This window comes from Athene noctua, chromosome 26 (assembly GCF_965140245.1).
Source record: "Athene noctua chromosome 26, bAthNoc1.hap1.1, whole genome shotgun sequence".
NCBI lineage: Eukaryota > Metazoa > Chordata > Aves > Strigiformes > Strigidae > Athene > Athene noctua.
Genome location: NC_134062.1, coordinates 3323029 through 3347874, shown reverse-complemented (window position 1 = coordinate 3347874; position 24846 = coordinate 3323029). Strand labels below are relative to the sequence as shown.

General features: G+C 47.4%; 1 protein-coding gene across 1 annotated transcript in view; it reads right to left on the bottom strand.

The window, feature by feature from the left end:
- Positions 1–24846, bottom strand: part of POU2F3 (POU class 2 homeobox 3) — a 41957-nt gene that overhangs the window by 7913 nt on the left and 9198 nt on the right. Inside the window, exons 4-6 of the mRNA XM_074927518.1 lie at positions 17368–17402; positions 3660–3764; positions 2533–2635 (exon numbers count right to left, since the gene is read on the bottom strand). Of these exons, the coding sequence (XP_074783619.1) occupies positions 2533–2635; positions 3660–3764; positions 17368–17402 (243 nt within the window). The remainder of the gene's footprint in view (positions 1–2532; positions 2636–3659; positions 3765–17367; positions 17403–24846) is intronic.

The following is a 24846-nucleotide window of genomic DNA, read 5'->3' as shown; positions in this document are numbered from 1 at the left end:
AATTGTTCAGTTGACAAACTGCCAAGTACAAACCTATATCTCTTATGAGGAACGTCCCAAAGGATTAAGTAGCAACTGAAGCAGTGTAGTCCCCTAGAAATTTAGTTAGGTTCTTCAAGTCTGTTGTGGGTGAAGCCTGTAGAATTCAGTGAGGATTTATAACCTTTCTTGAAACAGCCAATATATTCTATTGATTGTCACTGACAATTATAGGGAAAACTATAGAAATTTATGGACTTTTGCTAAAAAAAAAAAAAAAGAAGAAAAAAAAAAAGAAAAAAAAATAATCTCCAGAATCAATCACTCTCCCCTCTCTCTCTTTCTGTCTTTCCTTTTTTAATTTAGGTTTGAATGTGCAGGATCCCATTTATTTATTTAGATTGGTGTTTCAATAAGCCTTCTCTAATGCTGGAACAACTTTGAATTTCAAATGCAGGCTGGTAATGAGGTGCACATTTTTAACAGTGAAGGTAATTAATCACCGGAATGGCTTGCCTAGGGACATGGCGGATGCTCTGTCATTTGGAGTCTTTAAAATCATGATTGAACACCTTTGCGAAAGCTAAGCTCTAGCTCAAATGAAAATTATGGACTGGATTCAGGATTCACCGGTTTGACAGCTGATGAGACCGAGGCTGTGTTTTCGTAAGATGAAGACTTCAGCAGCAATATTTTGGCTGACAGCATTCCCAGCATCTACCTGGCTGCTTGTTTCCACCTTCATGGCACAGAGCTCTCACCCCCTTATGCAAATGTGTCAGCATTAGCTGTTTGAAAGGCTGCACAATGAATCAGACCTGGGAACTTATCTGGATTAAAACAGCTTTAAAAGAAAAACAAACCAAAATGCTTGTCCTCTTGGAAGGATTAGGCCCACAGCCAAGTCTCTTTGGCCATGAAATCCATGAACTGATGCGCCCACCAGTCAGAACTCAGGAAACGTCGAGGGTGTCCCCATGACAGTCCAAGGGACGATTTCAGGGATATTTTGCTCATCTCTTTGGTATGAAGAACACTCTGACTGTATCTGTACCAAACAACTAATTCCACAAAACCATTCTGTGCCTTCACTTTCACTCCCCAGTGGCTGTGCATCGCATGGTAAAGGATCATTAAAACTTGGCAATTATCTATTCAAATAGAAGTGCTCTTGCACAAAAAGCCGGCTACTGGCCAGGATATCCAGTCTTTATCAAGTCTGGAACCAAAAGGGGTCATGGCCAAACAAGTGGCCATCTGTTGAAGGGGTTATAGCTGCCAGAGGGCAGAAGAAACTCTCTTCTCTAGAGAAGAAACTCTTTAACTCTATTAAAAGGAAGCAAGTTCTGTTTTGCGGTATAATGCGTTTCCTATTATACACGAACAAAAGCAGGCAGTAAGCAATAGATTATCCTGACCCTGCCATTTCAGACAAACTGGATTCTAGATTATCGGTAAATATACATCAAGTAGTTTCATTATACATCACTCAGAATCATTTGGTAGAAGGAAGAGTTTCTATGCTGTCAATGAGAAATAGGTTTCCCACTTGCGTACACAATACAGGGTTTCTTTTGGAGCATATGTACCAGTGGATTCCAGCTGCAGGGATTTTAAGGTTTTAGTTCTGAATTTTGATTCATATGGAGGGACCTCTGTGCTGAAATAAATCAAGAATGTGAGCAAAGGACCCATGCCCCTTTGCATCCGTCAGGTGATGGATCAACGCTGATGTTTGTCTGTCCATAAGCAGCATGTGGCACGCCTGTATCCCCGTTGTTGGAGAAATGCCACGAAAAATATTGGCAGTAAAAATAGAAACACAAGGACTTTCCCGAGCATAGAGTTCTGTCCTCAGTCCTTTCACCCCTTTCGTGGAGCTGATTACACTGGGTTTCAGAAGGAGTTAGACCTCCTGTCCTCTCCTGCCCCATGGCTTGGAGCGAGATTTGGGAACAACCACTGGCAACTCCAAACTCCTCAGCTCTCATCCCCGCATTGCTCCTGGCTAGGTTAGACCTCTTTGTTCTGGTGCCAGCATCGTCCTTCCACCAGAGCAGCTCAGCTCCTTCCCTGGGTTTGCTCTCCCTCTAAGGTACTTAGAGAGATCAACTCAACCTCTCGTCAGTTTTCTGGAAGAAATGAAGAGTGCTAACCCAGCGAGGCTGGGAGCCCAGGCAGGCTGCAACTGCTCCCCAAGGAGCAGGCTCCTTGCTGTTTTGCTGAGAGCCAGGCAGATGCTAGTCTGAATTTCAGAGGCGGGATCCCTACCCAGCCTGCGAAGACTGGCCCCAAGGTGGCACTCTTGGTGCACACAAGCCACAGGTGCCAGGAGCATCTCCCGAGTGGGAGATTCCCGGAGCAGCTACAGGAGTCCGGGAGCATCCCAGGGGCGGGAACCAGCACAGGGGGAAAATGGAACATAGCGGGGGAACAGACACCCTCCTCCTGGGAAAACAGATCGGGTTAAAAGCAACAGTCACGAGAAGGAAAGTTTTTCCTAGATGTGTATCTGCTTATAACGATGCCCTGACAGCTTTTTTTTTCTCTTACCTTGTTGCCCAGCCTGAGACTGAGACAGAAGAAACTGGGGAACCGACTGCATGTGACCGGGAAGCAATACAAGCTGCTGCAGGGTGTGAAGAGAGCTCATATCCTATGGGGAGAGCAAAGGGAACACAAGGGTCTTCGCACAGCATCACCTCTCATAAGGCTTCCCTGCTCCTTCACCCCATTCACACTTTTCATTCAACACGGCAGATTTATCTAATTCATGCACTGGAGAGCTACAGATCCAGAGGTACTCCGGGATCTGAAGTTTTCAGCTGGTTTTTTTTTTTTTTTTTGCATTTGCTTGGGATAGACACACACACAAAAAATAATGCCCTAATAAGACCAACTCTCTTTAGAGGCACATTTTTAAAGGAAATCATTACTCAGGAAGATGAGTCTTTGAGCTTCTCAAGAATTGTTTTGAAGCTTTGAGGAAATTGAACAGTCCCTCAGTTGTGTAAGGGCTCTGAATACCCCGTGAAAGAATGAGGGAAGAGATTATGGAGCAGCTGTGTGGCCTTCTGGCATCTAACTCACACTAGAATTTAATAAGAGTTAAGTGCTAATCTCCAATTTTTTTACCTTAGTGCAAAAAAAATCCCTCAAGGAATTAATTTATTCTCTGGCGTAAATCAATTTGAGGCAACATATTCAAGGATGGCTACAGTGGTTCAGATCAAGAGCTAATCTAGCCTAGAATCCTATCTCCAACAATAGCATTAACCAGACATTCATGAAAGAGGAAGACCAGGGCAAGTATATCTAACACTTCCCCTTGGTGTTGTCTCAGTCTCCAGTTATTTTCAGTTCAAGGGATTTCCTGAGCATGGTGTGGTTTGCCTACTTAGTAAACCCTCAAAGGAAATCTCTTCCAAGTATGTGTCCAGTCTACCTTTGAACCCATGTAAATCTTCCTGCAGAAGAGAAAGAGGCTGAGGAGGAAGCTGCCTTTTGCCAACACGGGTTCACTTTTGCAATTTAGTCCATCATACCCTCGAGTCTTCTTTTGCCACATTCAAAACGCATACGTAAATTGGCAAGTGTCTCAAAACCAGCCGCTTCTCCAGAGGTTCACTAACCAGTGCCCCTGCAGGCTTCTGGATCCCTCAAGCAGCAAAGTCACTTACCCCCGCGATTTGGCTTCCGGGCATCATTGATGATCCCTGCACAAGGTGACCTGACCTAGGGGGGATTGTGGATTGCAAGGAGTCACTGAGGTCTTCGGTTTTAATCTGAAAAAGAACGAATTGTAGGGTTAGGGAGCAGAGACAAGGGGATGCGGGAGGTGTGGGGCAGCCAGGAGTCTGAGAGGCTGCAAGGATCGGGAAGAGGCTCCTTTCAGGGAAAAGTGAGAGGTCAGGACTCACTGCTTCCATCCCTGGCTTTGCAGACAGGCATGGTCGTTCCCTTCTGCTCTCCAGTTTATAACATGGACATAATTTTCCTGCTCTGCCAAGCCAAGGGGAAGCTTGCAGTTTGCTCAATTAAAACACACTGATGAAAACACTTTAGGAAGTTAACCAAGTTCCAGTGACTTAGCAAGTTTTAAGCATGTGAGTGCTTTCCTCAGACAAACACACTGAGGCATTTTGTGGAGTTACAAGGAAGACACAAAGCAATTCTCCGTTATAAATCACAACGCGCAAACCGATATGGGGTTGGTTATGGATGGCCTCTCATTTTGTTCTGCGGGTACAAGGGGATACAAAAGGAAAGGTCATGAAGTAAAAGACCTCAAAAAGCAGTGTAATCATCCCGACTTGAAAATGCAGCACCACAGGCACCAAACGTATTTGCTTAGCTTCTACCAGAAAGCAACAAAAAATTGCACTGGTCTGGCAAGGAAAAATCCGCTTCCTTACAAGCTGTGGAAAAAGAACTGGAAAACTTCACAGCTGTCAGCCCTTTGTCTAGTGGTCATTTCGACCTACTTAAGTCTTCAAGAAATGTTCCTGTCTACAAAAAAAAAAAAAAAGAAATCATGACTTCTGAGTCCACATTATTAAGAGAAGAATTTATCCAAGGACCAGAATGGAATCCTTGTTCTGGTTTAATCCATAGTCTCCATGTTACTTTCTAATCTTGATACTACATTTAAAAACAAAAGTAAAAAACCAACCAACCTAACAAATAAAAAAAAAAAAAACCAAACCAAACCCAACTAAAAAACTGTTACATCACTTTGGACTAGCTTAAACCCTTTGATAAGTCTGACGGGGGCAGGAGAAGCGGGGACCTGGTTGAGGAGACTTTAGAAGTTTTTAGATTAATTTCTGAAAGCTGTCTGAAGAGTGTCTCTGCGCCGATGCCATGCACAGGAGAGAGAAAAGCCATACAGAGCTCTTGGAACTCATTTTCTCTAACAAAAGATCCAAGCAAACAATTTTGAAACTTAGGCTCAAGTTTTTCCTCACATCATGAGTCCCATTCCTCATCTAAGCCTTTCCAGTTCAAGAAGATGCTTCAGCTTACACAGACTGGAAAAAACAGGAGAACACCAGAAAGGACAGGTCTTGAAAATCCTGTCCACGGGCTCAGCACTGAAGATTCACTCTTTCTACTAGGGCTGAACCTCACCATCTCCCATCAAATTACTCCCAAGCAATACGTCCCCCAGGAGACAAGCGGGGTCACAGTTGCCGGGGTCTTGCAGTGCTGGTGTGGACTTTAGGTCATACAACCTCCCACCAGCAGAGGGGGACAAGAAATTCAGCTTTTAAAAACAATGGCCCAAGCGAATATATTTGGTTGCGGGAGGTTTCAATTCAATTTGACTAAAGCAAACAAACACACAAATCCCCACGGGAGCAGGAGCAAAGGAGAAAATGTGATCACAAGAGGCTCAAGGTGCAGTGCAGGGAGCTGGCCCCGTAATTTTAACCGCTCTGCATTTTGGAAGGTCCTACATGAAGGGAAGAGAATTACAACATCTCCCTTCATTACAACTATAGCTCTGGATATTGCCGAAACTAGTTTTGCAATAATACTAGCTCCTTGCAACAAGAGTTATACATGCTATAAATTCCAGTTCTTTCCTACCTTTCAGGTTGGCATGATCATCCCTCTTAGCCTGGCGAAAAAAAAAAATCAGATGGAAGGATCTTCTTGATCACTATCAATGCGGATAGCGTCTAAGTTCCTAAATGTCAGACAAAAGGCTCGGGAGAATACACCGTTACCCCTGAGCCATCCAGTCATTGCAGGCAAATGGTTTTGTGCACGTTTTTCTTTGACGGCTCATTAAAAAGAAGTCATCTGAGCCAAAAAGAAAAAAATAAATAATTAAAAAAAAAAAAAAAATTACTCCTGCTTGCAATTCATGTGTGTCTGCCTCACACAACGTAGTCATCCAAGTCTGAACAGTCCCAAAAAGAAAAGTTATTCGTGTCTTAGAGAACACGGCACTTGATCCCGCCTAAGTTATGGTCCCAATAGGAGTGAAGTGTTGAAGAAGCACAAGCCATTTCCAAACTGAAATCAATTTTTACAGCTGCCAAGCGGAATGATTTGGAAGCATTCCAGGGTGAAAGGGGTGTGTAGCTGCATCCCGGCATCGCACAATATGAGAATGGGAGGTGGGTTTGGCAAAGGACCGGTTCCTGATTTAAAAACAACAACATCTCCCACTGCTCCTTCCCCCGTCCCTGGAATTCTCTTGCTCCCTCCTGCGCAGTGGGCGGGAACCTGTGTGTTCTTGACAAATCCTTCTCCCCTGCACCAATTTTCACTGGGTTTAGGCTCAAATTTACCTCTCCCTCCTCTTCCTCTCCCCAACAGGCCTGCAGCTGGCTAATTGTTCATTAGCAAGAGTTCGGGGTATATCCAAAACTTTTGGGACGGTTTATGCAAATCCTGCACCTTCATTTTTTTTCCCTGGCTAAACCGGCAGTATTACCAACTGTACATTAAAAAAACCAAAACCAAAAACCCCAAAAAACCACACACATTGTGGGCGAGGCCACTCAATATCATGAGACTCCCTTAAAATAATGTAAATTTCAAATTAATAAAACAATGGGAGGAGTTGCCTTCTCCTTTCCCAGTGCATCTGACTCATATTTGCAGGCACTTTCTACAAATACGAGAAAAGTTTTCTTTAAGGAACCAAAAAAGGTGGAAATTATGCCAGAATCACCTCATGTAGGTATTTGATGAGAAGCCTGCTAAAACATTGCAAGGAAGCAACTGTGATTTGGTTAAAACCAGATCCCACTGGGCTTCCTCAGGACCTTGGTTTGACATGACAATCAGGCCAGACAGGGAATGGGGAACAAGAAGTCATAGAGGGCAAAGCTAAGTTTCTTCCCGTTGAATTTGATTTGGGGAAATAACGCTGTCTAAGGAAAAACAGACTTGTAAACCAGCGGGACCAAGGAATGGGCTGCAAACTCATCCAGCTAGGGAGAGATGCGGAGCCTGGGTGGCCAGCCATGAATCTACAGACATCTTCTTCCCCCTGGGCTTGAGGGGAGTCTCCGGGCAGGGCTGGGAGCAGCTTGGAGCTTCTCCGGAGGAGGGAACGGCAGGTGGCGGCACCCGTACATCGAGCTACCAAGGGTTCCTCCGGGATAGGAAAGGAATCACACTTGGAAATCTCAAGTGGATGTTTTCACAGCCTTAAAATAGGGTCAGCTGCCCTCAGGCAATCAGAGTGAAAAACACAGGAAGGGTGACTGGATGGAAAGAGAGTCCTTTCCTTAGTTGGCTAGAACATCTGCTGGGCCTGGCCAAGGATGGATTGTTTCTTACCTATCTCTGGCCTAAAAACAAAAACAAAAAGCAAAACAAACTAAGAAACATATTGAGGGCGATGGAAAATGATCAAAGCTCTTCAGCTTGCTTGCGTAACCGATTTGTGGAAGGTGTTTCATAAACATTTCATAAGAAGGAGAATTATGAAGAAAACATCTCCCAACCTGCCTGCAATTACTGCACAAACTCTTCCTTACCAGTAGGAAAGGGAGGAAAAAAAAAAAAAAAAGAAAAAAAAAAAAGTACATCTGTTTTGTAACTGATATGTGAACTTTTGGCAAACATTCGGTTCATGAAAACATCCTGCAGACATATTGCAAAGCTGTAAAAAGCCAGCCTTACATGAGGAAGTTGGAAAGATTCACCTTAGCAGCTCTGATTTCACCGTGTGGAAGGCCATACCCTTCCGACAGACAGACCAACCAACCCACGTTGGAGTCAATGGACTGACGGTTGGATCCCATTTGTTGGGCAGGACTCTGCCTGCGGCCCTCCTCACATAAGCCCAGCTTAGGGTCACTGCTCTCTGGTAATTGGTCTTCCTCATCGATTAGACACCGAAGCAGGCAGCCTGAGCGCAGCCCCACGCCGCCTCCTTTGGATGAGCGCTTCTGGCATAATGTAAGCACTGCTCCATCATCCTCTCTCAAAGGTGGGACCCACTGACTGCTTCAGCACTCAGAGCCTCGGATGCTTTCCCCAAATCTAGCTAAGAGATCTCCGTACCCTGCCAGAGTGAGGCCGTCAAAGCCATGTCAGCCTTCTCCAGTACCAGCTCTTAGGCAGGAATCGCCGTCGTTAGTGTAAGATAGAAGACAACCGTATTTGTTGTGTAGTTTCTATTTAGGCAGTAACCTCTTTGAAACAGATATTTATCTGCCTTCGTATCTGCCTTATCTCACAGTCAGCAACTCACAACTGTTTAAGAGTTTGACTTACTGACATCCCTCCTTCCCCCCGCTGCACAGCGGTAAGGCTATTTCCCTGCGTGGAAGAGGGTCAGGTGCACGCAAATTTAAGAGAATCTGAACCAACTGCCCCTCGCTGAAAACCGACAGCAGGGTTCTTCCAGGGCTGACTCACTCCCAAAGCGCTATGCAGTACAACGGGGCTGTCAGAAGCTGCCGCAAAGTGATTTGCCTGAAGTCAAGGGAGGAAGTTTTATGACAGAAACAGGTATCAAAACTGGATCCAAGGCTATTGCAGTTAACTAAGCCTTCCCACCTTCCACTGGTGTTAAGTGTACTTTTCTGTGAATTACCTGCACACGTGGGCATCATAAAATAAAAAACACACTAATAATAAATTATAGCAATAATAATAATGGGCTTGCAATTACTATTTCCACATGTACTATCCTGCATGTACGGCAAGGCTTAACAGACACCCATGAAGAAAGCAGAAAAGCCTTAATTCAGTGCAACGATCTTCACTTTAGAACATTTGATATCCTTTCACACTGAAGGGTGGGATTTTTCAGATGCTGTCGGCATGTCAATAGGGGAGTTAATCCCACGCTGGATGCCTAACAGACTCTATCCTAAAACTCAGCAATGACAGCACGCTGAAAAATTAAAATGTAATCCCTAACCTCAACACACCTGCATCACAGCTCTGTGAGGCCCCCGAGTTTATTAACTGAGGCCTGAGCTGATCTTCTTAATTCTCTGAGCTTCAGCTTGGGGTGTTAACAGTTGTGCCTTAGCTGTAGTAGAAGCCAGGATGGGAAATCAAAACTTTAAGAGTAACCGAGCTACACACTTCACAAAAGAAAACAAACAGAACCACACTCAGCTTTGTATCCACAGGGTGTCTGATAGAGCGTTTTTGCTTTTAAACAGAGAACAGGAAAAAGAAAGAAGCCACCGCTCTCCTCTGTGCTGAACAATAAACCTCAAAATGATCATGTGTAGCACAGCAGGCTTCAAAAGCAGGCTCTGGGCAAGGGAGTGGAGAACCAAAACCAGAGGTGGGAAGAGCACCTGCCCTGGATGGCCACGCTCCTATGGGCGCCTGCTCAGGAGGAGCATCCTGACAAAGGGCTGCTCTCCACACGAGGCTGCAGCCTCTGCCCGAGCCTCAGGAGCGCAGAAGCTAGCTCGTGCTTTCGGGAGGTGATCCGTGTTCAGGAAGCACAGAATTGGCAAAAAAAGATACTGAAAAGCGGCATCTTTGCTCTTGCTATTGGTACTCGAGCGTGTGGCAGCTTCTCTGCCAAGGCCTGTGGATGTGTCAGATTGGAAGTGTTTTAAAAAAGAAGGGAAGATGCCATTTTCTTGGTCAGAATGGTGAGAACCTTCAGACAAAGCATGGAAAACAATTTTACCAGCATTAAGGCTGTGATTTCTCTCATGTCTCTGTTCCAGGATTCTCCTTGCCCCTTCCTCAGCCCGGGGGTCCTGCCCCTCTGCCCCAACCCTCTCGTGCGTTGCAGCACTGCTCCCTGCATCTCTCTCAATTTCACTTGCCCAACTTCCAAAGCTCTCCAGAACTCCACCTCTGCCTACACCTTTGTGCTTATCTTCTCTGCTCCCACCCTGGGCTGCATCCCTACCCCTTTCCTTATCAATCCGATTTCACACACACCAAGGCTTCATGGCTTCTCCCATGCCCTCTTACATGCTCACACAGGTTCCCTGGAGCCTAATCATGTTCTTGGTGAAGTCAGCAGCGAAGGTGCCTTATTGGGCTTTTCTGGGGCCAGAAACAGACCCTTAACTATTCTTCAAATTCACTGCACAAAAAAATATTCCCCTTTCCATGGATCTCTTGTCTAGGGGGAGGAAACTGTGATTGTTCTGGATTCTCTGTGCCCTTCGGCTGTCAACCAGTCACAAACCATCTAAATACCTGGCCCTGCCTCCCCGCCGTACAGTACCGGTGTCCCCAGATCGGTCCCCACGAGGAGGGCAGAGCAGTGTCCACCTAGCGCGTCATGGCACAGGTAGCCCTCGGTAGCAAGGCACTTTCCACCACATCCCACGTTTGAAAGGAATTAACTTGGAGTCAGAGCGCTCCCGTGACTGGGGCTGGCTCCAGCCCAGCTTTGCAGATTTCTCTGATTGGTTCACGGTAGTTTTGGCACCAGTTGCTGCGCCCCAGGGAACTGGGACACAAGAAGAGCAGCTAGAGGGATTGCATTAAATACACACAAGTAATATAATTAAGAAAGAAAGGGAGAGTGAGAAAGATCAGCTTCGCTGGAGAGTATCACGTCGATTTTCATTCTGGGTGGAGGGAATGAAGTCTAGTAGTTGAGGGGAAAAGGGAGCTCAGAGCCAGTTCTCTGCTCCCAGATCGGTGGCTCTGGGCAATTCTCTGTGTTGGGGAAGCAGGGCAAGAGGGTTTCTTGCTCGCATAAACCCAATGTCTGCCTCCTGAGGGGCTGAGCAGCCCCAGTTCAGCCCCCTGATTTCACACGGAGCTCTAGCAGATCAGCACTTCTGGGAAGGGAGAAAGTGCACTCTGATGTCAGGCTTCCAAAATTAGAGGCCTTGCTTGAAACCCCATCGCCTTCACCTTTTTATGCTATGACTTGCCCTTCTGCAAAATGGGTGTAGGGCCCCACCCTTGCTGGGTGGTGCAGGCTTTTGATTGAATTCTTGGAGCTCACCAGATGAAAGGCCTTCAAGAATTCGGAGTCCTCTCCTTATTAGCAATGAGCTCCAGTAGGCAGAAGAGTCATCTCCATGCACAGTAGTTTGTGCAACTCACCGCTTAAAAAGGTGCCGAGCAACCTTAATAGTGGTTTGACAGTGACAGCCATGCCTTGAGCTTAGCTCCTATTGTGGAAAAAATTGTTATGTCCCTTTAGACAGGTCCATGAAACTAGGGTTCGTCCCCTGTGAGCCTAGAAAATATTTCCCGAAGGATGATAGGAGCGCAGTTGGAGCAGGGAGTTTGCACTAAGACCTATCTGTCTTTTCCTCAGCTGTAAAACAGCTTTGAAACAGCTGTACAATACATATTGCCAGTGGACAAGGCAACAAATATAAGAAATAACTTTTAAATATAGGTTGTTCTTGTGAAGCCTGGAGCAGGAAAGCAGGAGTTTGGGAATGGACTGCAGCTGGATCTTCAGGAACAGATACAATCCAGTCAACTCTGAAGCGATGCTGGGTTGTTGTCAGCTGTTATTGGCTAACATAAGATTAATTCAGTGGTTTTGGTCCACGTCTTGAGAAAAAAAATATAAAAAGACCAAATCCTTCCTCCTATTTCCATCCCCCTTTCCCTCATATCTTCCCCAGAGACTCGCTGGCCTGTTTTGGAGTTCATTTCCAGCAATCTCATCTGAGGGCCTCTGCAAGGTGCCAGAACAAAACTAGCTTGAAGAAGGGGTTCCTCTACATATCTGTCCTAAGCAAAACAGTGCCATATATAGAAACAGAGGACTTTCCCTCAAGCCAGGGCTTTCTCTGATGCTTTCCCAAAGGGCTGCATTTCAATGAAGAACCAGCACACACATACAAATTTATGCAATCAGCCTATCCCTAGGACAGAGCAGGGAAACTTCAAAAGGGAAAGGCCAAGGTAGTGTTCAGCTTAGATCCAGTGTCAGTCAAGGCAGATATGGACAGCCGGGCTGATTTCCAGCTAGTGAAGGCTCAAGAGATGAAAAGCAGATAGAAGACTTAGGCTGATACCCTGGGGCAATGCGGAGAAGAAGAGAGAGCGAAATCTGAATTGATCCCCAGAGGGGAGAAGGAAGCAGGATGTGAACCTCCCCTTGAGAGGAGGGCAAAACAGGACTGGGATGGAAATCTGGAGGGTAGACTGAAACCTGAACTACCCACAGGGAAAAGCCAAGCAGGAACAGAAATGACATATAGGGAACACATGAGATTAGGGGGAGGTGGGAACACAAAGTGGAATGAAAAACTATGAGAGAGATCCCTGGGGGGGAGGGAAGCCCTGATTGAGCAAAATTAAATCTGCAGGGAGTTTTGCATCCCAGATATTAATAACAAACTACCTAGCAAGTTAGGCCCTTCTTTCCACCTTCAAAAGGATGGAGGGGAGGAAGAACTTGTCTGTGGTTGAGCACAAGACTATGAATCAGAGAATGGGAGTCCGTATCCCAGCTCTGCCAGGGAGCAGGTCCCTGGATTACAATACACCTCAATGTCCACAGGCAACTGTCCTATAAAGCATCCACTGATTTCAACTGCAATCACAGTGCTCAGCATCTTTGGGAAAAGCCAGGTAGTCAGTCAGTGTCTGCTTCATCTGTAAGGCAAGGTTAAACACCTCCCTACCTTCCAGAGACACTGGGATGCTAAATTCATTAGCAAAGTACCTTCAGACGTGTGGGTGGAAAGTACCAAACAAGGTCAGAGTGTCGTTAATGGCAGTGAAAAAGAGCCAAGCCGACAGGGATTTTAGATCTCAGGTGCAGTTTGCCCACTTTAAATTTCTCATATCATGTGTCTGCAGAGCATCAGCTGTGAAGACCTGAGACGACTCACTCGATTACCTCAAAACTACTGTTGGAAACTCCACATAAACCTCAAAAATTACAAGTTTCCTTGGACAATAACTCTGTCAGATAGGAACAGGGCAGGGAGATGAGTTAGATAAGGAGGTGCCAAGGGAGGGGAACCCCTTTGGGAGAGAGCAGGGCAGTTAACACACAGGACCCTTCACTTGGCTTTGGAAGGGAGGAATTTTTGGATGGACCCAGTCTCTCACCGCTCTTTTGTCATACATTAGCAGACAAACTCAACTGGCCAAAAAAAGTCTGCTCAAGTTCTACTGACTGGGAATCTTAAGCAGCTCGATTATTGAATGTTGGCTGATCACTGAAGAGAGGGATTTTGAAACACGTCCCTTACAGCCATTACAAAATGGCAATGCGTGCAGCCCGATGTACGAAGGGAAGTGTTGAGCTAACGTGCATATGAAATACAAGGCCACTTCAGTCGCATATCTTATTTCCTTATTTTGTTCTGGATGCTTTCCTTTGTGTTCTGAAGATCTCTCCTGCCCCAGAAATACATTTCCAAGCTACCTCCTTTTCCCAGGTAAATCCATCCACAAATCCTATTTCTAGCAAGCCTGTTGGAAAGAGATATATATCCTTATTACATCCCCTGATTGGTGTGAACCGAAGAAAATAAAGTCATAGGAGTAAAGAACTAACAGGAAAATTCAGGCTGTGCTGAGCCCTGGGCTACTCAAGCACACTAGTGCCTGCTTGTCTGTTTTAAATATTGTCAAGTCTCACGGCGGGATCACCTTTACATTGATACAAATATCAAACCTGTCATTACCATTAAACAAATGACAGCCTGTCTGCAAGGGTTAGCCTTTTGCTGGAATGAAACTGCATGACATATTTGGATACAGAGCACATGCAGATCCTGCTGAGCCTTTGCTGCACTGGTAACACATAACCTTTCAGCTTGCTTTCAGAAGAGATAGATTCTCTGCCTGCACTGAAGAGCATGAAGAGGCTTGGAGAGAACCTCTCATTCCCTCCTCTGGGAGGAGAGGAGATCTGAGCCTTTGTTCCTCCCTGATACTCAGGGACCGCACTGCTGCAAGGACCAACTGACACACGGCCCTACACATCACTTTCCTGAGGGAAAAGAAAGCCGTGATTCAGCATCGGTTTCTCTCCTTCAGGTGCAGATGGATGCACGACACCGTGTGCTGGGCTACGCCGCTCGCACCACGCACACAAGCCCTGTCGTCTCCCAAAGCCGCCAGCCCGAGCTCCGTGTGTGTGCAGTTCAGAAGGCAATATTGTCTCAGGGATTAAGTCCAGACACAGGGTGAATTACCTGTCTCTCTAGAACAGCTCTCTTCAGACCCATCTACCAAAACAAACAATGCAGTGTTTCCATAAACGCTGCTTATACCAACGGGGAAATACACCACACAAGACCTGGGAAGACCGCAGCAGCATCACCTGCTGAGGATCACCACATTACAGCGAGGAAAAGATCTGATTTCAACGCTTCAGTCAGGCCTTTTCCTGGTCCCACTCGGTGCCCTTTCATGGCAAGACTGAAACCACATTTGCCGAGTTACTCCGTTCTGTCCCTGACACTCTCTGGACGTGATCCCAAACCATCAAGAAGCAGATGTCCCTACCCAGGTTGCCAGCACTGAAGGTGAAAGTTTATTACTGTCTCTTTGCATTTCCCTTGATATAAACAGGAAACAACCAGCATTAGACTCACTAAATAAAAAGCCAAACCAGATAGGCAAGGCAGAAGATGCTTCTTTTTCCATACACACCCTTTTCCCTCTCATTCACATACAAATTACTGTTGCATCCAGGTGGGAGGAGAGTTTGAAGAGGGGAGGGGGGGAAGAAATGTTTGCCAAATAGGTTGAGGGATCAGAAGGCAGCTTTCTCATAAAGCTCAGGGCTGACCCACAAACTGCGAGAAAACCTCAAACTCCGCAAGAGTTTCCCTCCTCCCCGTTTGCAGGGTGAGAGCAGCCACAGCAGGGAATTGGTAGGCAGGTAAGGGGTCTAACCAGGTCACTCCACCCTTCTCTTCCCGCCTGGAGCATAACATGGGAGGGAAACAGACCTGAAATGTAGGCCATCTACAAAGACTGGGGGAGAGGCTTAAATGATGTGAGATTTATGATCTTCAAAGTGATTAGCGCCCAGCACTCCAAATAAAGTCAAAGAGAGCTCAGCAGCTCTTGCATTCAGTTTGCAGTTGGGTTTCAAACCATACTTCTCTGGCTTCGGTTTGAAAACTTGAATTGCAAGGTAACAAAAAAAGAAAGCCACCCAAAACCAACCTCAAACCCCAAACCAAAATTAAAAAACCCACCAACCTCCACCCCTAATGAAAGAGCTCAGCACCTGATTTTACATGAAAACGTTTTGATATTTCCATATCTCCCTTCTTCCTTTTTCTCGTCGTTTGCAATCTATTTGCTGAATCGAAGATGAATTCACCAATAGCTGAGGTCAGCCTGAAACGTGAGTATATAACCCGTGTGCATTTGGGCTCCTGCTCATTTAAAATAGTAATAATAACAATAATGGCTCAAGTCTACACGTGGCCTTGCGAGGGCCAAGAGAGGGAGACAAAGAGCCATTTCCAACGCCTCTGTCCACTCACAGGGACGGTTCCAGCCCCATCCCTGACATCATCGCAAAACCCCTTCTGTGGGCACCACCTGTGCTCTGGAAAATCGGACCAGATTGAAAAAAAAACCCAAAACACATTAATATGAGGCTGTTCACAGGTTCTATGCTTTTTAAACCTTAATAAGTCCCCAGTCAGGTTTGCTACTCAGTTACTCAGACATGCTGGCACAAATGAAAGGGGTTTTGTGGTACCCTTCTGACAGAAGGAGGAAAACAGAAGTGGGAAGTGAATGCTACAAGAGCTGTCCTAAAACCACAGTCTCTTTTTGGGAGGAGGACGTTTCTACCAAGCAGACTCTGGCCCAAAATCCTACTGACGGTGAAGCTGTCTGCCCCCTCAACTTCACCAGCAGCCACTCGTTCAGGGACGTGCAGAGGACTAGGACCTTAAAGATAATGGGTCAAATCATCGGTGGGTGTAAATCGGCACCGCCTCACCATAGTCAATAATGTTTCCTTGATTAACCTCAGCCCAGCTTCCAGTTCTAACATCTTTGTGGTGTTGCCATAGGAAAAGTTTGCAACGTGTAATGATCTTGTAGCTTCATAGCTTATTTCTATCTTGAGGGAATTTCCTTTTATCACTAGTTATAAGCAAGTTGGATTCTTCTCTTGGCGTGCAGAAAGCCTGTGCTTTGGGCTCTGCAATCCACAGAGCTGGAGACACAAGACCTTTTTGTTTTCAGCTGGGTATTCCAAAAACCTGGAAGATGGCTGAACGTGTTAAGACACCTTTGATAGGAAGTTACGACCCACCCAAAACCAGAGCAGCCAAACCAAACAAACAAACAGCAGCTTGCTGACATCTGTCAGACAAGAGCCACCAAGGCAAGCCTGAAGGACAGAAAAGTCACAGCGAGAAGCTGCAGCTTCCCCCTGCTGCTAGCAGGGAGCCTTTGCTAAGGATTGCAACCTTTGAGGGTGGGGAATGCACGGCTGGGAGCGGGGAGGTTGCTGTGCTGTTGAGTGCCAACATCTGCTTCAGATGCTACCGACTGCCCGTGGAGTTACAGCCCCTTTCGCTTTCCCCTGGCCGAGCCCCGGAGCCCTGTAGTGCAGCCGTGGGTCAGCTCTCTAGTCCTTCTCTTCTTCTTTACAAGGTCCGAGTCCAGCTCTGCTGATGGCCGCAGGAGTCCTTAGCTCTGGACTCTGAGCATTTTCTCACGTGTCTGCACAGATTCGAGACCTATACTCCGCGGGGGGCTGCCGCCTTCCTCCCACTGCAAACCTGATGTGACATTTTGGGATTTCTTAGAGCCACGTATGAAAATCTCCAGGCCCTCAGTGAGACAGGGGTTGCTTTTAGCTGTATGAAGCAGAAGGCTACCAGCAAACACAGCAGAGACAACGGTCTCTCACGTGTTCATTTGCAATTAGGGTTTGCTTGCCCTGCAAAAAGCACTTGCTTTTATCTGCTGTCCCTTTCCCCAGTGTCTTGCAAAGAGGGATCTGCTCTTGTAGGCAGGTCTGCTCTAGACCTATGAACTTCAAGACCTCAAACCACTTCATCTTCAGTCCTCGGTGATACTCCTGTGAGTCAGCCCCGTGCTCTTAGACTTGCATACCACAGTGCTTCCAGCACCAGTGTCACAAGCAGGAGAAATGCATGGGGCTTTGGGGCGGGATTTGCACATTTGCCAGTGTAACTGAGGTCCCTTTTGTTTCTAAATGACAATGGGAAAAAAATTAAAAAGCCTCAAGCAAATGGTGATTTAAAGAAACTCTGTAATTAAACTGAACTTCTATGAAATAGGAAGGCCTGGAAACCAGAAGTTTAATCTGTCATTCTATCCCACAAGGGGAATTGGGAATAACTTCTGTGGTCTGTTTAATGCTAGCTTCTGACCTAAGAGTTTTTATCTCTTAGCAGTATAGCTGCCTGGGACTCAGCAAGATGAGCAATTAAAAAACAGTAAGTCAAGAAAGCAGGAGAATACCTGGTAACCCAGGGAGTGTCTTACCTGCCTGTTAAAGTCCAGCCCATTCTGTTCATTCCCTACAACGAGACAAACAGAAAAATATCTCAGTATTAATGACAGTCAGCATTGAGGTAAACTTTCCAGAACTTAGAGCACATGTAACCGAAGACACTCTGCAAGCCCAGCTCACTGTAAGAGCGAGGAGAGGAGGAGGAAGGTGGAGTCAGTGCGAATGCAGCAATGGAAGTAGAAAGGCAGCTTTTACAACATTTCTTGGTATCGGCCCTTGCCGAAGAGTAACAGAAGTGCTTCTGCCCGGGAGATACCTGAGCAGCAAGGGTGGGGGAAAGCTCACTGACTGCAAGGGAGATTCCAGCAGAGGTGAGCTGGAGGACATTGCAAATCTCCAGAGAAATCCAGGACCGAGGCACGGTACACAAAGCAAGGACTAACTGTGGGAGAGGCTAGCAAACAGGTGGCCGAGCCTGTTAACCAGGGATCTTCAGGAACCCGTGTGGCACTGAGTAATTACGGGATATCTAAAGGAACAGAGGGTGCCGTGGGGTTGTGCTCAAGAGGCGTCTCCTTGATTCCAAAAGAGATTGGCAGGCACAGGGGGAAAAAATCAGACAGGTTTCAGCCTGAAGGTACCGCACAGGCCCTCACTCATTCCCCTTTGATGATAAACATTCCCCCCCCCCCCCATCACACCTGCCAAATTCATCAAGAACATCACAGAGGAAAGGTTGTATGCTCCACAGATATGAATGCTTTAAGGGATTCCACGAAGCTCTTTAGTGCAAAGGCAACCCCAAGATACCCCTTCCCTTCCCTTTGCAATCCATTCCCTGAGTTGTTCTCTTCCAGTCCAACTGAGTTTGTGATAAACAGTCTTAAATTGTTCACATCCCACCGGCACAAGCCCTGAGGGCCTCCTGCTCCTCTTTTTTTTTCCAGTATAACGTTCCCCATAAAGCATAGCCCGTGCCCTGTGATCTGATCAAGCTTCAACACATCATGTTTTTCAGTAGTTCACGTCTCTCTTGCAAAAAGTTGGAAAGCAGTTAAGAGAGGCTGTGCAGGCAGGAGTGCAAATCCAGCTCTCCCATTGACTTGCTTTCTTCAGCTGAACAAGCCTCTCCCCTCCTCTAGCACTCAGCTTTTCAGCTTGCATCCTACAAATCATATTCCCAGGTGAATCAGTATGGGTCTCTGAGATCCTCAGGGGGAGCGGGCTTGGTACAATTATTCATAGATGGCAAAATATTTTAGTCAATGATAACAATTTCATGGCACCCTCTGCTATCTAGAAACAGCTCTGGAGATTTAATCTGCAACATGTTAACGGCGTTGACGGTGGAAACTGAGCTGCCTCTGTTGCTCTTGTTAGGCTGAGCAGGTCTTTGCTGTCAAAGAGTACCAGAGCACTATTGCACAGCACAACAAGTTGTTGCCCTCCCCTGGTCTCAAATCTCCTCTGTCTTCTCACCATCTGCAACTCAACCTAGATCCAGCTCTGCACCTTCTCCCCCCGCCTGTCTGCATTTCTGCTCTGCTAGAGCCTGCCCTTGGCTTCCTCCTGACTTGCTTCTCAAAGCTTTTTCTCTTCCCAATCTCAGGCCTTTATCTTCTTCCATGTAATTCCCTACTCTACTACAACCCTCCAACTTGCCACGTGTTTCCGTGCTCCCGTGCCACTCTCTGTAACCATCTGCTCCCTGACCACCTCTCTCCAGCTGCTCCCGCCTGAGGAATTTGTTCATTCATTGCGTTCCAGCTCTACGCCCCAAGAGCCAACAACTGCACATATAAACGATGGGAATGCTGATAGTGTTAATAGATGATCGCAATCAGTATCCACACACCTGAGCGGGACTGTGTGAGGATCTTCAAGGCCTGCAGTTTCTACCTTTGAAACCCATGGGGGGTTGATGCAATCTAAAGGCTGTAGCTAAAGGGAAGAAAGGCAAGGAGGAGAGGAGGAGGAAATAAAGTTCCCAGTTGCTAAAATAGAACAGGAAGGAAAAGGCAATCTTCTGGTTTCCTGGATATAAGAGTTTTGCTCGCGTTCAAATGCAGCTTGTTGATGAGGCCCGGTTCGAAGACCTTGAGGGAAATCCCTGGGTCCCCGTGATGATGGCTCTGAGTCACTATCATACACACCAAAACTTGGAATTTGAGATGCACAGCTGGAACGGAGTCTCGCTCCATATCGCTACCACCAGGTCCAAGTTCCCCAGCATATTCTTTCCTCCTCTTCCACGCTTACCATTTCTTAGTTTTTACTCCCTTCACAAGCACGTGCAGCTGACAGACTTCCACCTTTCTTTTCCTCTTTCCTCTCCTTCAAGGCCAGACACAGCTTCCTCCAATTCTTACCCTCTGTTCTCTTGCAGGTCCCGTTGCGGATCAACAGGAGTGTTGGGGAGCACCTCAGCCAGGTGTTGTGTGACAGTGGAGTATACTGCAAATATGCACGGAGACTGACATTAACTCAGTCGTAGCTTGGGCGTCTAAGTCTGAGATAACTGCCCCAGGCTGTCTTGGTAGACAGAGAGGAGAAATAGGCACCTCCAGAGGCCGTTCATCTGACCTATCTTAGACGCCCATCTTATGCTGAGATGAATGGCCCTCTGGAGATGACTATTTCTCTTTATTGACTACAAAGGGACCCAGGGGCAACCAGTTCAGACTTAGATGTCCAGTAGTGAGATATTTAAAACTGGGCGAGGTGATTTCTACTCCCAGTGGTTATGTAAATGGGAGCTGGATACACAAATCCCACCAACGATTCAGCAGGACAAGTGAGTGTTGGTGCACAGATTTATTTGCAAACAAATCTCATATTTTTCTATTTCAGTAAAAGCTTGTGTTCGAGTAAAATTAAAATGATTCCAGCTGCAAGCCAAGGTTTGAATGTGAGAGGGGTAACAACTCTCCTCTTTCAGTTAAATCAGTAACTTTCCTACAAATATTTTAAAAACAGACCCCGTTTCCTCCAAGTTTCTATCAACATCAGGACTCACACTGAAGGAGTCATTTCTCTCCTTGAAGGAACGGGCTGTTCAAACAACAAGGATCTACACTTAAGATTTAATCTTTTCTAGCTTCAGGAGATAAAAAGAAAGAAAAGTGTAAGTGGCAGCAGATTCTCAGCTGCTGTAAACTGCCAGAACTCCACTAATTTTAATGGAGCTTCACACCAGCCAACAACTTGCCTCTTGCTACACCAGCCAGACGCAATGGGATCCAAAGTCTCCAGCGTCTGCTAGACGCAGTCCTCCCCTCCTTAAATTGCATCAAACTGGGGAAGCCCTGGGATTGAAATAGAGAAAGATCACTTTGAGCCCCTTGCACTGTGGCTCCTGGGAGCTTCCCCATGAAAAAAGCCTTCCTTCCCCTCTTTATGGGTGTTCTGGGCAGGGGGAAAAAAAGGCAGCGATAAGCTCAGCTGGCTCCCGCAGCGCGGCAGACAGGGACCATGCTGCTCTCCTTGGTTCACCTGGCAGCTGTTTTGCATAGCACTGGCATCAGATCTGGTGCGAGTTTGCCTGGGGAGGTTTCTCTGGGGATGGGAGCAGCAGAACAGTTCCGGACGGCTTCCCCCCACCCGCTGCTCTTCCCCCTGCCTGGAACGCAGCGTTTGCTCTGAAAACCAAAGACGAGCGGTTCTATCAGAACCGACACGATTCCCACTGGAAGCCGCCAAGCCAGTCCAGCACTTGAGGATAAAAGCGCCGTAATGGGAGAAAAGTAAAATCAAGATTGGGGTGTTCCCTCATCTTCACAAGGCAACACATGCAGCAACACGCAGGTGTCACCTACGGGGAGTGACAGCCTCCCGTGGCTTCTCACCCAGTGCCAAAACCAGGGCTGCAACCAGGAGGCTGCCCTTACCCCCCTAACTGCACGCTGAATTCACCCCACGGTTTGATCTCAGCTGCACAGAAGGGACAGGGAGTTAGAAGGTGATTTCAATCTTTAACAGGTGTTGGGGAATTCCCACAGGGAATCAGTTTTTTTGCCGCGTGCATTTGGGAGGGAAATTCAGAACAGCTGAACGGCGATGGAGGAACAGTGCCAGGCAGACACCAGGCAGGGGATTCAGCTGCCTGGGCTTAGATGTCTAACTTTTAGGTGTCTAATTCCGAGCCAATTGCTCTAGGCTCCCTTTACAGCCACGGAGAGGAAGCAGGCGCTTCCAGAGGGCAATTCATCTCGCCCCCGAGATAGACGGCAGGGAGATGAATCACCTTCTGGAGATACCTATTTTCATCATTGACTGCACAAGGAGCCTGGGGTGAGCAGGTCAGGCTTCAGCTTCAAAGTATTGAATATCTAAAATTAAGATTAATCTCACCTATCCTGAAGACTTTAGCACTCCAGCTGATAAAGCACAGTGCCACTACAGATTGACATAGCAGGCCAGATGCAGAGTGCCTTTCAGTGTGCATTTCCTAGAAGCTTAGATATTAACTTGTTCACATGAACTGGGACACAAATCAAATCTCTTGCCTCAAATGACATGTGAAGTTACGAGATTACCCGGGAGCAGGTAGAGAAAACAGTGGCAACAATTATTATAACTATAAACAATGCCGGACCCACTTGCTGTAAATGAAGCAAAATGGCCACCTGCACCGAGAAGGATGTGGTTCTATTCAGCTAAAATCTATTCAGCATCAAATACACTCTGCAGGATTTCAATGCAGTTTGGAGACTCAAGCAAATGCCAAGTCATAGCCCTGACACTACTGTTCCCAGTCAGACCAGCACCTTCTCCAGAACGAGCAGGAAAAGCCCTGGGTGGTAGGAGTTCACTCAAATCACCATCTCTCCGTTTTAGTGGCTCCCCCTGATTCCCCCCTGCTGTATCCAGTGGCACTGGGGAGAAGAAAGTGAAGCTGAGCAGACACCAGTCAGTTCCCTGGATCCTTACGTGCCCTTGTGGTATGATTGCTGTTCCCAAGCCTTGCCTTGAGAAGTGCTTTTCGCAGGGAGCAAGGAAAAGTGTGAACAGAACGGGGAGTTTTGGAGGCAGCTGGATAGGGCTGCAATTTAACTATTTGCTCTAAAGTCACAAACGGACCAAACTGGGGCATCGGAGCATCTCCATGGGAAAACTGAGGCTGGTTAGCAAGAGAAGTGAGTCCGTGCTGACTCAGATGACTACAGACTTCAGGGGAAGCTTTCACTGACGACTCCAGTGTGTTATTTGGGTGCAAACCCCTGGGTTATCAAAACACCTTTCCCTTTGTCAGCAATGCATCAAAGAAATCCCGTCTTCTAGTCCGACTGCAGCTTTGAGTGCAATCTACCCTTCGCATGGGGCAGGGAGAGAAAGCAGGACAGCAAGTGTGGGAGACTCGGGCAGTTTCCAGAAGGAAACCCAAGGGCAGCAGTTGTTCCCACGGAAAACATTTCACCTGCAGGTGCTGGGAGAGGGCAAGTCTCTTCTCTTAGACCAGAGGCAAGAGGCAGATCAGACCAGCTCTTCCTTTGCCCCTCTAATTCAAGTCAAACCAGCCTTTTGTTCCCCTTTCCCCTCCCCATCCTTTTTTATCCTCTTCCATAATGGGATGTTTAAGAAAAAAAAATAAAATAACCCAACCTCAAACCCTAATCACCTTCATTTGAATTTCAAATATCCCCCTCCTGGCCTCCCCCACGCCCCAACTGACTCGGAGCTGGGAATATGGAAATTTCTCCTGCTTGCCTTAAATGTGGCTGTGCTATGAAAATCATCAGCCTTATGCAAATCCTGAGCAGGGCCAATTGCCATAGCAACCAGCTGTTTCCAGCCCGACTGCTGCAGCTTTCATTTATTCGGGACTTGGCCTGGGGCTGTGCATGGCTGCAGGGGGAAGAGACAAGAGAAATCCTGGAGGCTTTGAGGAAAGTTTCACGAGGGAGAGCTAGCCTTGGAGAGCAAAGGCGTAGCCAAGGTCTAGGCTCAGCCAGGGGGCCGGGAAGGCCAAGTTTCCTCAAAAGACTTTGCCCTGGCAATCTCTTTTTTCCAGCCCGATCTGAAGCGGTAACAACAAAAGGCAAAAGAAAAAAGCTCAGACTTTGCAGCCCTCAGCTCGCCGGCTGAGTGCCCCACGGAGAGCCCCTGTGCACCGAGCAGCACCGCCCCGGCACCCACCAACCCATTTCGCACAAGCCATGGCACTGCTCAGCCTGGCATCCCTTGCTGGTGCACGTTTCTTTTTGCCCGAGCTGGAAGCTGACACAGAGGTCGGAGCCTCCAGACCTTGTTCCAGCGTAAGGCATCAAAGTTTAAAAGAGACCTTAGCCCAACATCTGTGGCTGGAACACAACAAACAGCCGTCCCAGAGCCCAGCGGAGATCACGGCTCCCTTCTGCCCGGAGCGGTACCATCCATGGGAGAGCAGCACCTGCTCCAAAGAGCTTACACCCTGGCAGAAAGGTGGCAGAGGTGGTTGGGACCCTCACTGTGGAGCTGAGGAACAGAGAGAGACTTAACTTGCACAGGGAGTGTGTGGCAGAGAGGAAGACTGAGACTAGGTCTGTGGTTTTCCATCTACCCTGATTTAATGCAAAAATGCATTAAATACACAGAAGCTGGGGTGCTGGGTGGAAGTTTCGGTGCCCAGATCCAGAGCTGCCCTTGCTTTCCCTCCTGCACTGTCAGGGGACCTCAGGTCTCTGGTGGCAGCAGTGGAGGAAGGTGTCTCGTACTGATACCCTGCCACAGGCACGAGCTGGCTGACGTCGAGGATGCCAGGGGAGAAGGATGACGTTCACGGGAACGTCCTCAAAAGGGACACGGGAGCAGACGCATCGTAGCTCCTTACCGCTTCCATTTTCTTGGGGTTTAAAGGAGAGGGTCTTTCTTACCCTCGGAGAGAAGATATCTGCTTTATTGCTTCCTAATAGGCTCAGATAGGTTACCCAAGCTGCGAGGGTTGGATAACCCTGCTACCATAGCCACTAGTCAGAAGTGGGCCAGGAGCCCAGCTCTCTGGCTCCCTGAGCCCTCCCCACGAAACCACACTCCTCTACCTGGCTCTTGGTCTTCCCAGTCCCAGCCCCGACAGAGCTGGGCGAAGCTGCCGGGTCAGCCATCCCCCAGCATCCCGGGGAGCGATACCAGCTGCTCCCGAGGCTGCGATAACGCCGTCGGGCTGTCCTATATTGCACCCACACGTCCACACCCCAGCTCCTCTCCCCGGGTGCTGGGGTGCCCATCGCGCACCCCGCCCTGGGCTCCTGGCAGGCCGGCCAGTTCCCCCTGTTACAGGGTGGGGAGGGAAGATGTTCGGAGCGCCTGCAGCTATTCAGTTACCGATGGTTGTGTTTGAAGAGCTTCCCTATCGCCCTTTTGTTAAAGCTTTGGCTTCCCCCCCATAGCCTCAACAGATGAAATCAAAGGGAAGTAGCTTTGCTTGGTGTAACCTGTTTTGATCAAGCAGATAAACGGGGAACAAGTGTCTGACACAAACAAACAGACAGACAGAGGCAAGTCCCACCTCAGCATTTTGTTGCATCAGATACAGA